Source organism: Talpa occidentalis, unplaced genomic scaffold (assembly GCF_014898055.3).
Source record: "Talpa occidentalis isolate TD23 unplaced genomic scaffold, MPIMG_talOcc4v2.1 talOcc4.10, whole genome shotgun sequence".
Classification (NCBI taxonomy): domain Eukaryota; kingdom Metazoa; phylum Chordata; class Mammalia; order Eulipotyphla; family Talpidae; genus Talpa; species Talpa occidentalis.
The window spans coordinates 91,501,558-91,515,803 of NW_023600993.1; the positions used below are offsets into that span (position 1 = coordinate 91,501,558).

At 34.6% G+C, this 14,246-nt stretch overlaps 1 protein-coding gene across 2 annotated transcripts in view; it reads left to right on the plus strand.

The window, feature by feature from the left end:
- Positions 1-14,246, plus strand: part of RALGAPB (Ral GTPase activating protein non-catalytic subunit beta) — a 76,838-nt gene that overhangs the window by 23,847 nt on the left and 38,745 nt on the right. For both annotated transcript variants that reach the window (XM_037498742.2, XM_054697609.1), the window contains exons 6-10: positions 4,034-4,165; positions 7,757-7,935; positions 8,844-8,992; positions 9,117-9,333; positions 12,754-12,955. In XM_037498742.2, the coding sequence (XP_037354639.1) occupies positions 4,034-4,165; positions 7,757-7,935; positions 8,844-8,992; positions 9,117-9,333; positions 12,754-12,955 (879 nt within the window). The remainder of the gene's footprint in view (positions 1-4,033; positions 4,166-7,756; positions 7,936-8,843; positions 8,993-9,116; positions 9,334-12,753; positions 12,956-14,246) is intronic.

Genomic DNA, 14,246 nt, shown 5'->3' on the forward strand with positions numbered 1-14,246 from the left:
CTTAACAGACATCTATAGAACACTAAACCCCAAAAAAACGGAGTACACATTTTTCTCAAGCGCACACGGATCATTCTCCAGGATCGATCACATACTGGGGCACAAGACAAACATCAACAGATACACCAAGATTGAAATCATACCAACCATCTTTTCTGACCATGAAGGCATCAAACTAGAACTAAACCATAAAAAGAAGGCAAGGAACTTTCCTACCTCATGGAGATTAAAAACCACACTACTGGAAGACCACTGGACTAATGAGGAGATCAAAGAAGAAATTAAAAAATTTTTTGAATTGAACGACAAGGAGGACACCAATATCCTAAATGTATGGGATGCAGCAAAAGCAGTAATAAGAGGAAAATATATAGCAATAGAAGCTCACATCAAGAAACAAGAAAGAACTCAAAGAAACAACCTAATCTCGAAGCTCAAAGATCTAGAAAAAGAACAACAAAAAAACCCCAAAACCAGTAGAAGAAAAGAAATAATAAAAACCAAAGCAGAAATAAATGAAATTGAAACTAAAAAAACAATCCAAAAGATCAATGAAACCAAGAGCTGGTTCTTTGAAAAAATCAATAAAATAGACAAACCCCTAGCCAGGCTCACAAAGGAAAAAAGGGAGAAAGCACAAATAAACAGGATCATCAATGAAAGAGGAGAAATCACAACGGACACAGCAGAAATCAAAAGAATAATCAGTAACTACTATGAACAGTTATATGGAAATAAGTTTAATAATCTAGAGGAGATGGACAAATTCCTACAACTCTACAATCACCCAAAGCTAGATAAAGAAGAAATAGAACACCTAAACAGACCAATTACAATTAGCGAAATTGAAATGGTAATCAAAAACCTCCCCAAAAACAAAAGCCCAGGACCTGATGGATTTACAAATGAATTCTACCAAACATTCAGAGACGAATTAGTGCCTATCCTTCACAAACTCTTCCAAAAAATTGAGAAGGAAGGGACAATACCAAACACGTTCTATGAAGCCAACATTACACTAATACCAAAACCGAACAAGGACAACACTAAAAAGGAAAACTACAGGCCAATCTCCCTAATGAACACTGATGCAAAAATCCTCAATAAAATTTTAGCCATCAGAATCCAACAATGTATCCATAAGATAATTCACCACGACCAAGTAGGATTCATTCCAGGGGCACAAGGATGGTTTAACATCCGAAAATCAATCAACGTTATCCAACACATCAACAAAAAGAAATATAAAAACCATATGATAATATCAATAGATGCTGAGAAAGCTTTCGACAAAGTGCAACACCCATTCATGATAAAAGCCCTTGAAATTCTTGGGATACAAGGAACATACCTCAACATCATAAAGGCCATCTATGACAAGCCAACAGCCAGTATCATTCTCAATGGTGAAAAGCTGAAAGCAATTCCATTAAGATCTGGAACAAGACAAGGATGTCCACTCTCACCACTGCTTTTCAATATAATACTGGAAGTCCTAGCCAGGGCAATAAGACAAGAGAAAGACATCCAAGGAATCCAAATAGGAAAAGAAGAAGTCAAACTATCACTATTTGCAGACGATATGATATTATACATAGAGAACCCCAAAAACTCCACAGAAAAGCTAATTCAACTCATCAATCAGTTCAGTAAAGTGGCAGGATACAAAATCAACACGCAAAAGTCAGTAGCCTTCCTATACACAAACAATAAATCTGAAGAAGAAGAAATCAAAAAAACCATCCCTTTTGTTATTGAAACAAAAAAAATCAAATATTTGGGAATAAATCTAACAAAAGAGGTAAAGGACCTATACAAAGAAAACTATAAAACACTGTTAAAAGAAATAGAAGAAGACACAAAGAAATGGAGAGACATCCCCTGCTCATGGATTGGAAGAATAAACATTATTAAAATGGCCATCCTTCCAAAAGCAATATACAGATTCAATGCTATTCCAATCAAAATTTCAATGTCATTCTTCAAAGAAATAGAACAATTATTGATGAAATTCATATGGAATCACAAAAAACCCCGAATAGCCAAAGCTCTCCTGAAAAAAAAAGAAGGGAATGGAGGCATTACACTCCCAGACTTCAAACTATGCTACAAAGCCATAATCATCAAAACTGCATGGTATTGGAACAAGAACAGACATACAGACCAATGGAATCGAATAGAAAATCCAGAAATAAACCCACAGATTTATGGTCAACTAATCTTTGACAAAGGAGCAAAGACTATGCATTGGAGCAAAGAAAGTTTGTTCAATAAATGGTGCTGGGAAAATTGGGTCGCTACATGCAAAAGAATGAAGCTTGACCACTACCTCACACCATACACAAAAATCAACTCAAAATGGATTAAAGAACTAGACATAAGACCTGAAACCATAAAATATATAGAAGGAAATATAGGCGAAACACTACGTGATCTGCACATCAAAGACATCTTTACAGACACATTACCCAAAGCAGTGATAGTGAAGGCAAAGATAAACAGCTGGGACTACATCAAATTAAAGAGCTTCTGCACAGCAAAAGAGACAATAACAAAAACAAAGAGAAACCCCACCAACTGGGAGAACATTTTTGCACCCAACACTAATGATAAAGGACTGATCACAAAAATCTGCAAAGAGCTGATGAGACTCAACAACAACAAAGAAAATAATCCAGTCAAAAAATGGGCAGAAGAGCTAAAAAGAAACTTCTCTGAAGAGGAAATGCAAATGGCCAACAGGCATATGAAAAAATGTTCAACATCACTTGCCATCAGGGAAATGCAAATCAAAACTACCATGAGATACCATCTTACACCAGTGAGAATAGCACTTATTAAAAAAACTAGCAACAACAAATGCTGGCGAGGGTGTGGAGAAAAAGGAACTCTCCTGCACTGTTGGTGGGAGTGCAAACTGGTCCAACCACTGTGGAGAGCTGTGTGGAGATTTCTGGACCTACTAAACATAGAGCTTCCATATGATCCAGCAATTCCACTCCTAGGTATTTACCCAAAGGACACAGAAACATCAATTCCAAAGAACACCTGCACCCCTATGTTTATAGCAGCACTGTTTACAATAGCTAAGCTTTGGAAACAACCCAAATGCCCAAAAATAGATGACTGGATCAAGAAGATGTGGTACATATATACCATGGAATATTACTCAGCATTCAAAAAAGATAAACACATGCAATTTGCAGCAACATGGATGGCGCTGGAAGGGATCATGCTCAGCGAAATAAGCCAAAAAGAAAAAGAAAAATACCGGATGGTCTCACTCATAGCAGGAATCTAGAAAACTTAAATAAGGGACCAGGAAAATGAATATAAGAAAGTGAAAATCAAAATCAACAAAAAACTATGAACCAGAGACACTTTTTGGGGAGTGGGGGGCGGGAGGGGAGGGATTGGGGTCAGAATGGGGGGGCTGCAATTGTATGGGGAATATAACAATAAAATTTATAAAAAAAAAAAATTTATACAATAAATGTTAAGTTTATAATGCTTACAATATGAAATATTTATAAAATAATTTGTAACTTTATAAATATAAGTAATATAAGGTTAAAAAATTCTCTATAAATAAAGTATATATTGTTCGTTGTGTATTGTCTTAATTCTTAAGCTTTTTCTTTGTATAACCTCCCTTTCTGATTTGACCAGCCTCATTTTCTGTTTGTGTATTAGTGATCCTAAATTACTCTCTCTGACTTTTTTATAAAATAAAATATTAAAAAAATAAGTAATACATATTATATAACTTATAAAAATGTAAATTACAATTAAGTTATTTAAATAGATAAATTATTTAAATGACAAGTTATAATCTAAAATGTCTTTTATAAAACTGAAAATTTCCTTCTAGTTTGTGCTTTTTATAAACAAAGATCTTCATTTACCTTTATTTCAGTGAGATATAATACATGTCTCATCTGTCTTCTTTTATATCATCGTAATTTAATACTTAAATGTATCTTTCATTCTTTTAAGAATTGAACTTAGTGTTATTAATTATTTTATTTTCTAGATTATTACGCTTTACATATGGTCCTTCATTTCCTCCATTTAAAATTCCCGATGAAGATGCCAGTCTGATTCCTCCTGAAATGGATAATGAGTGTGTTGCACAGACATGGTTTCGCTTTTTACATATGTTAAGGTACTGTTTCAGTATTTCCTGTGGTCTTAACCAGTAAGTGTCTTAGGGCAGAAACCATGCTTTAATTGTCTTGTTGGAGTTTAGAGTGTGACTACCAAAGCACAATTGTTAGGTGTAACAAAGTTATACAAAGTGCACATCTCTGTCTTCTGTTTCTGCTCTCCCAGCAGAATCAGTCTCTAGCAGAATCAGTCTCTCCTAGGCTATTCTTAGTTTACACTCTAGGAGATCATCCACTGTTTGTTCTCTTGCTTCTTGCAGCCTGGGTAATGATATCTCTTCTAGGGCTTTATTACAGTTAGTGGACAATGGACACTGCCTTACTCGTCTCTGTGACCAGCACTCACTTGTCACTGGCTCTTAGGGGCTCTGTTGTATCCTTGCTGTTTAAAATTTCTTTGATAAACACACCCTAAAATTTCAGAGAGATAAATTCTACATGCTATTTCTTTCTTTATAGCAATTCTATTCAGTGCATCTTCATTGCTTCCTACCTTTCTTTCTACTAGCTCCATCATGTGCTCGGTGGAACTTTTGTTTTGTTGCATACTGTCGTGACTTCCTTGCATAACCTCTCTTTCTGGTTTGACCAGTCCTTTTTTCTATTTGTGTATTCATGATACTAAATTACTCTCTATGACCTTTTAATAAAATTAGGAATGTTAACCTTTTTCTCTTTTTTCAGTTTGTATTTGTATCTTTCATCTTTTGTTATCTCAGTTTTTTAAAAAATATTTTTCTGTGACCATTTCTTTTTTCTTTAAAATTAGAAAATCTGTGTTCTTTGATCAGATACTGTGATTTCTTCAGATTTTATATTTTATTTTATATTTTATATATGACATTAAGTTCCATTTTATTTATGCCAAATTTTGTCTTTGGGTTGTGTGTTATTCCATTAATCTCATTTATTACATGAGATTTACACTTTTAATCTATTTAATTTTAGAGTAATTATTGATATTTGGTGGGCCTTTCCCCCATTTCTTAGAACATTTTTATAAACTTGCCTATTTAACATTTCAGATGAAGTTTAGAATCAACTTGACAAGTTACAAAACACAAGTAAACAGAAAAAAACCTACAAAACCTTTTGGGTTTTGGATTGTGTATTAATTATGGTAAGGAACATACTCTGCTTTAGCAGATGAGCTAGAAAATCTTAGTGGTTTAATACTATATAACTTCAATAAAGTCTGGTGCAAGGGGTGGCTCTGCTCACATAGTAGTTCAGGGACTCAGGATGACAGAAGTTCTGCCATCTTCAACATGTGGCTCTAGTAGGGACTCAGCTCTGTAAGCAGGCTCCTCTGTCTGTCTAGCAGATAGAGAAGAGTGAACAGGAAAATTGTGTGGGAGGTTTTTAATGAACAAGGCCTTGAAATGATATAAATCACTGCTATTCATATTCCATTGACCAGAATGCGGACAGTGCCATACTTCATTACATATCTGTTCCATATCCCTTGTTATTCTCATTTCTAATTTTACTTATTATCTTGAATCTATTCTTTGAATATTTGAGTGCCAATAAAATTGGCATTTCTTATTTACATGTGGAAAAATTGGCATAAGCCTTTCTTTTCCTAGTTTTCAGTATCAGACATGTATTTAGCAGAGCTCTGCTGGAATGAGATGTAGTCCATTTCAACTTTATTGCCTGCTTTCTGATTTCTGAATAAACATGAATTATAGTCTCTAGCAGGCACTGCTGCTAGAGATTCTTACCTCCTCTATTCCACATGATGAACTATAGTTCTGTGATTGTAATGTACTAACACCAGAAATTCATATTCTGCACATTCCCCTGTCCTCACTTGCTGCTACTTGAAATTAAGAGTTGTTTGAATGGATGGAAAAATGATTTCAGAGGGCAGAACATCTATAAGCCACTGTTTGTTTTTCTCAGTTTACTTCTTTTGACCATTTAGCTAGTGGAATTCTTCCCAGGTGCTTTAGGTTGATTATCAGTACCATCTTGAGTTGGAGAGGCCATTTAATTGAAATCTATTTTTTAATGGAAATACTTAAAAAATTATTTGTAGAAAAAATACAAACTCAAGGCCAAATCCATTGTCTAAATATATGCCTTTAGTACATACCCATGAATAGACACTCATCTTGATTTCAAATACTTTGTAAAAATTGGGAAAATTAATATTTTTGAGAGAAAAAAACAAAATGTTTAATTATATATTAATTATATATATGCGTGTGTGTGTGTGTGTGTGTGTGTATTCCTTGTACAAGGGAGAGACCCAGCTGTAGCTGCCTTACCCATCTTTAGAAGCCATCAAGATAGGTTGAGGGGTGGGAAGAAAGGGAAGGTAATTAGGGAAGTTAGACAAGCACAGCAAACAAAAGGTGTACATAATAAGTTCTGCCTTCTCCATTGAAAAGAGATAAGGAGTCTTCCTGGGAGACAGCCTAGTTACTTCCATCCAGCTTTCAGAGCCTCTTCCATGAAATTAACTCTTGATTAAAAAGACTGCTCCCCTACAGTTCCATCTTTAGAATTTCTGAAGAAGTCCCACAATTTAGAAGTTGAATTGTTCAATTATTTTCTATAACCAGTCTCGTAGTCTTGAGAATAGAGAAGTCCAATTATACAGCTCTGTCCAGTTCCTGTAGTCAGTCCTGCAGGCAGGTCCAAAAGTTTAGTCTATATTATATATATATATAATAAGAACCATTTAAATTTTTCCCATTCTGAGGGTGTCAGAGAAAAGTGTGTTTCAGTTTTGTTGAGGTCATGTAAACATTACTTCAGCTTGTAGCTTGCTTTCTTTAGTAGAGCAGTTTCCTGTACTTCCATTAGTCTTAATTTCATATTTTATTTAAAATTCTTAATTCTTAAAAACCTTAATTTCTAAAACTGGTACACTATTATCCCTTTAAATTGGAAGACTTACAGACAACTTACAACTTCTAAAACATGTACTTCAATTTTTTTTTTAGGTGATATGGACACATTTTACTCACGTACATGAAATACTTTAGTTCCCTTGTAATAAAGAACCAAAAAGTAAACCGAAGTTTAGTAATTTCAGTTAGAATGATCTAGATGTTGAATACATTCCCCCCCCTTTTTTTTTCTTTTTTACCATTCCCTCCACCCACATTCCCCTTATTAAACTTAGTAAAACTTTAATTTGTCAAAAGAGATTTTGGAAACTACTTAAGTGGTAAAGGAATGTGGTTCTGAAAACATTAATATTAAAGTAAAATTTTCTCCATGTGGAAATTTTTTTTCTCCTGTTGATTTGAAATCAACTCCTCTTAATTTATTTACAGCTTTTCCATTTCATTGCTTAGTTCCCAACATATTAGAAAAATATCTTTGTATATTAAAAACTTCTAGTCTTACTTTGATTCTCATTCTCTGACTAGGCAGAGTAAGTTCATGTAAACATACCAGAAATCTGTAAAGAAGTTTTGATGTTTGAGTCACCGGCCTGTTAAATGCATCGTGATTTAATAACTCTGAATCAAAGAAATAGGCACCAACAGTTCTGTTTTTTAAATTAGAGTGCTTATATTTTATTGCTAAAGAAACTTCTAAATGTATAATTCTTTTCTCTCTTTTGATAGCAATCCCGTGGATTTGAGTAACCCAGCCATTATAAGCTCTACTCCCAAATTTCAGGAACAGTTCTTGAATGTGAGTGGAATGCCACAAGAATTGAATCAGTATCCCTGCCTTAAGCATCTGCCTCAAATATTTTTTCGTGCCATGCGTGGAATCAGCTGTCTTGTGGATGCTTTCTTAGGTGAATTTTGCTTTTTGTTGGCTAGATGTTTAAAAAGCTTCATGTAGGTATTTAGATTCTAATCTTAGAATCTTTCATGCAAAGCACAGAGGAAAAGACAAAGAGATTTTATTACAAAAAATAAACTAGGAAAAATTATTTGCAACAAATGTGGTATTTGTTGCTGTTATATAAATACATCATACAATGCTAAGAAAAAGAATAAGACTTAGTGAGTAAATGGACAAAGGATATGAACAAATGATTTGCAAAAAAGTGTTCATTCTTACTAGTAATCTAAGAAAATACAGATTAGAATGCTTTAGGTACCATTCTTATATGTATCATTAGAAAGCAAATTATACTTTTTGTGAGCTGGTGTTTTGAACTTTCACATTGTAGGAATATGAGAAGCCAGATTTGTTTTAACCTGTTGAAAGTTAATGATATTTAATATCATTTTGTTTTCACACTTGTTTAAAGCCCAAGACTAGGCATAGGCAGTACAGGGCTGCTAGAGCAGTTTCACCATATCAGGGACACAGGGCCTTCCCTTTGCAGCTCTCCATCTTATGTGCACTATCAAATGGGTCACAAGAGTTAAATAAGTTCAAACTTTCCTGTTCAGGAATTAAAAGAAGGAGAGCTTACACTTGATTGAACCTTTTATGGAATTTTTTTTTGGAAGACCCACCCAATAATTATTCTCTTCTTTATGGTCAGAACATGGCCACATCTAGCTCTAAAGGAGGTTTTTTTGTTTTGTTTTTTTCTTTCTTTCTGAGGGAGGTTTGCAATGTAGTTCATTCTGTGTAGCCATGGCCATCTAAAACTTTTAGTCTAACTCACTGGTGTTACTTGAGAAAGCTTTTCTGACTGCTTATTTTGAACTATGAAAAATAACTCCGTCGTCTTTTTTTCTTTTTAAGGCATTTCTAGACCCCGGTCAGACAGTGCTCCTCCAACACCCGTGAATAGGTTAAGTATGCCCCAGAGCACTGCTGTCAATACCACCCCGCCACATAACCGGAGGCACCGGGCTGTTACTGTGAATAAGGCTACCATGAAGACAAGTACGGTAAGTGTTTTTATCACTAGTGTTAGGCCATATAAGGTTGACTTTAATATGCCATCCTTTTAAAAAAGTTCTGTTTTCTCAGACTTTTCATGAGCGTGGATATATTCTTACATTTTTCTAATAGGTTAGTACTGCTCATGCCTCCAAAGTTCAGCACCAGGCATCCTCCACATCTCCTCTCTCAAGTCCAAATCAAACTAGTTCAGAACCCCGGCCACTACCTGCCCCTCGGAGACCAAAGGTTAACAGCATCTTGAATCTCTTTGGATCATGGTTATTTGATGCAGCATTTGTTCACTGTAAACTTCATAATGGGATAAACAGAGACAGCAGCATGACTGGTAAATATTGCTCAAGAAATATGTTGTCATTTTCTTTCTTTTTTTTTCTTTTTAATCTTTCCTACCTGCAAGATTAATATGTATCTTTAAAAAAACTGTCTCTGATCAAGCAATGTCTTGTGCTTAACCCCTTCCAGCTGAAGTAAAAGAATTTTGGAGGTTTCACTACTTGTCCTTTTTATGTATGTTCTATGAGGTTTGAGTTTTGGTCTGGTTTTATTAGGCACACTTCAGGTTAGCTATTTTTTTATTTAATCAGATTCCTTTCAGTAGGTGACCTGGAAGTTCCCTTCATGTCAGCCAGGATAATAATATTGATAGAAAGAATGAAAGATTTTGATTGGAAATTTATTCAAAAAAAGTGTTTTCTTAGATTTTGGCAGTCATGCACTCATTAGTACCTATAAATAACAGAAAACTTATGCTTCAGAGACGTCTTTAACTGCTCAGATTTTAGTCTAAAGGACTTCAAGGACAAACTTCTGAAATACCATTTGCTCTGTAGCGAAATAAAACTGGTAAAGAATTAGTAACCCTTAATCTTCATTTCGACTTTATTATAGAAATGAAAATGTCTAAATAAAATGTGATGTGTCATTTTACCATTATACTGTGAAGTAAAGGATGAAGTACGGGAGGGTGGACAGTGCAGAACGTACAATACTTAGGGCCTGTCATACAGAGTTGAATAATGATAATGGCTAACATATATTGAGCCGTAATTACTATGTGCCAGGTACTGTGCTGTATGCATTAATGAGTGTATTGGCTGTTTGGTAAGAAAGCACTTTTCCACCGGGGTTGGAAATAGATTGAGACAAAAGGATGTCTAATTGCATCTCTAGGGAGAATGTTAATTCTAGTGATAAAACTCATATTATGGCCATAAGAGTCTCTGTTTTCTCTTAGAAATGCATTCTTGGCTGTTGTGTATCTTAGAACTAAAGTCTAAGGTGTGACTATTATATACATATTATTTTGAATGTTCATATAAATCTTAAAAAATTTAGAAAAGTTGTAAACATAAAGACTTTCAGGAATATAATTTGAGATTCCATGGTTGAGATTAGGGATTCCTCTGTTTATTTTGTTCAAATCCAGATACTTTATTGTTTGCCATTTCCATATTACCTTTTATTTGCGAGTTTGAAAGTAGTGCTTGCTTATGGATAAGTAAATGTACTTACTAAATGAAAACTTTTAAAAACCTTTTTTGGCTTATTTTTTCTTACGTTTACGTGTCTATATTTCGAGTTTTCTGAACCATGTTTCTATTCATTAATATGTATTGTATTTCCTAGAATCAGTCAGTCATGTTTTTATTTTTATTACAATGTAATTCTTACAAGTGTACCTTTTGGGTATCAGGCTGTTGACACTAAAATCTCTTGAGTCCAGAATGGGTCAACTCACTGCTTCCTTGGTAGGCTTGCTTAAAGGAATTTACAGCTCTTTCCACTCTCTAAGTAATTTGTAACAGCTTTACCTCATCTTCTTGTCCCAAAAGATAGAAACCAGAATTCAAATCATATGTGCACAACAAATTATTACTTCGAATTTTTAGCATTTTCTTTGGTGGAGAAAGGATAGAAGCTTCTCTCCCCCTAGTGTTCAGAGATGAGAAAGGCTGTTACATTACCCAGGAGATTGGAGATGTCCAGATAGTTGAATGGGATTGATGCATTTGGATGCTACTTGTGGTGGTGGTGGGAGTTTGGGGAACATTAACACTGTTTTCTGAGTACTGGCTGCCATCAAGGAATTCTGCCATGCAATTCACCTCTAACTTAAAATGTTTGTGTCTATAAACTAGTTAGCTTCAGATTGACATGACAGTACACTATACTTTGTAAAAGTAAAATTGAGCTGGGAAGGGTTAATGAACTAAAAATTTAATGCACGTTATGGGCAGTTCAAAACCAATTCTTTGTAGTTGTGTAATTTTCTTTGTTCATTGTTTTGCATGATACAAAATCATAATTTTTGACTGAATGCACAATTTCTTATGTTTTTGAACTAGCTTGTGTTATCATAAAGCTTTTAATCTAACTTTTGAAAAGCTAAAAAGCTTCTTAACGTATTGTAAAATTTCACCATCTTTAAAGTATTTTATAATTACTTGCTGTCCTTTGATTTGTTTCCATTTATTTCTATTATCTTGCAGCATCTTTTATCCAAATTCTTCTTTCTTATAAATCTTGTAAGTAGGAACCAGAAGCTTCTCCTTAATTGCAGTCATGTTTTTATTTTTTCATAATTCCATTAAAAAATTTGATTGTCATTGTCTCTTGTAGTTTTTGCACTTGGGAAGAAAAATACTTCTGTGTCTTGAATGGGGAAGATTGTTGGCAAAAGCAAATTAATCTGCCTGAATCAGTCCCATTATTTCTGTACACTAGTCTGGTCATGTCATGAATTCCAGGACTTTGCACTAACTGTGTTTTGGCTTTTTTTTTTTTTTTTAAGCTTTTAAGCTTATTTTTATACAGATTTAGTGTTTGATTTGTATGCATTCTGCATGTAGTGTTTTTCAAATGTATTATTGCTGGGTAACTTATTCAGGACTAAAAATGGCTCATGGGAAGTTGCATAAAGACTTATGCTTGACTCTGTATTCTATTAAATATATTATTACAAAATAATTTAAATATTTTTTGTAGAGTGATAAAAGATTTCAGAGTGATTTTCAATACACTGAAATCTTTTGTTAAAAATAAAAGCAACTTTCAAAGGGCTTTTGTTTCAGTGACTTGAATGATCATGATAATCCTTCTTACCAATTCCAATTTTCTAATTTATCAACCTTAAGTTAGCTGCTGTCTGTGGTTGTTAAAATTCATTCTCATTTTGCTTGGTTGGGTGATTTTTTGGTGTGTGTTTTGGAGTTGGGTGGGCAGTGGGAATGCTCTCTTCCTCCTCACCCATTTTTCAGCCTTTTCTTGCCCTCTCCCTAAAGTATACAAACTGGCATGGGATTGCCCATGCAATTATGATGTCTCTCTGGGGTTATGTATAAATTGCAATAGCTGTTTTTCTTAATGTTTAAACATCATTCCAAAGGGGAGGAAAAAAACAGAATAAATCATAGAAAAGCCAAATTCTGTCTTGTATATCTGTATCGTAATACAGATACATACAAATGTACTCTGCTAACCAAAAATTCAGTTGAGAAATGCTTCTTGTAGAATCTGTTAAACTGAGAGTACCACTGTAAATTAATTGTTAACCATTTTCAAAGAAGATTTAAGAGAGCCCTTTTTTAAAAAAAATTTTTTAAGACATAGATGCTAAACAAAAGCATTATTGAATTCTATTCAAGTAGCTATTTAATGACACCAACATTTGATCTTTGTGTCCAGGGTCCCATGAGCCTATTTGCATAGTGACAAATACAATAAAACCCTCCTTTTCTCTCCCCAGCCATCACAACACAAGCTAGCATGGAGTTTCGACGGAAAGGGTCACAAATGTCCACAGACACCATGGTTTCCAATCCCATGTTTGATGCAAGTGAATTTCCTGATAACTATGAAGCAGGAAGAGCTGAGGCTTGTGGGACACTATGTAGGATTTTTTGTAGCAAGAAGACTGGAGAAGAGATTCTGCCAGCTTATTTATCCAGGTCTTAGAATTTTTTTGTTTATTCTTCCATTTGTGTACTTTTGATAGTATTGGCTGTCTATTGTAGTATGGCTTGGTAGGCTGAATTGATAAGTAAATGTTGGTCTGAAATACCTGCAAATGTCAGTAAGTAATCAAAAATTTTATTTGGACTCTTCCATTTTACCTGCCTCATCAGAATATTTTTATTTTAGAAGTATTATTTATTCTATCTTATTTTACTTTCATTATGGAGAGAGTTGGAAGGGCCACCTTTTAAAAATATATTTTATAAATTTGAACACAGGATCAGGCACTGTACTAGCTGTAAATCCTGCCTCCAAGGAACTTACTTTCTCGAGTGAGTAAAGCCAGGTACATAAGTAATAATGATCTGATAGAGAGAGTCACAGTTAAAGTACTATGGGCATGCAGATGAAGAAGCAACACATTCTCTAGGGGCCCAGGAATGAGTTACAGAGGATTGGATGGTTGTGTTGAATTTGTAAAGGATGGGTTGTATTTAGACTGTGTAAGCAAGTTGAGCAGGATCATCTTATCCAAATCTTTGACTTCAGCCATTTTCCCTGCCATCCATTCAGTTGCCCAGGCCAGAGAGTAGGAGTCATTTTAGACTCCTTCTGTATCTTTTGTTGGTTAGCCAGCTCCTGCCTTTCTGGTATTTAATCCTCTTTTTAATCTCTCCACTCTGTTCCCACTATGACACTTCAGGCTTTGTTACTTGTTTCCTAAATTAACTTGTAATGGTCTCCTATTTTTTTTTTTTTTCACTCTATTTTGTGCTCCTGAGTTGATCATTTGCATAGCTGCTGAAGTGATATTAATATCAACAAGAGCATTCAGGTGTTTGTGTACCTGGTAGGTTCTTAGGATAGAGAATTAAATTGACCCTCTCAGAGGGAACCAAGTGCAAAAACAAATAGGCATAAAACAGGATGGTACAGGCAGTAAACTAATCAGGGTTATCTAAACCATAGTCTCCTGACTGTAAGTAACAGGAAAATCCTCTCTATGTGACTTAAGCACAGGGGAATTAGTTACAAGAAAGTAGTGCTATTAAATATATGCTGAGATCAGAATGGGCAGCAGTGCTCAGAAATGGCAGGGACTAGAGTGTTCAAGGATCAAAACCATATTCCCTCTTTCTGTTTTTATATGTTCATGGTCTCCCAGAACTGTTTAATTCTTCTCTTCTTTGCATATTATTTTTCTTTATTGCAATATGCTTCTAAGTTCCCAGTTTCCATGACCCTGGTCTAGATGACCAGCAGACCAAGGAGCATCTTTGATTC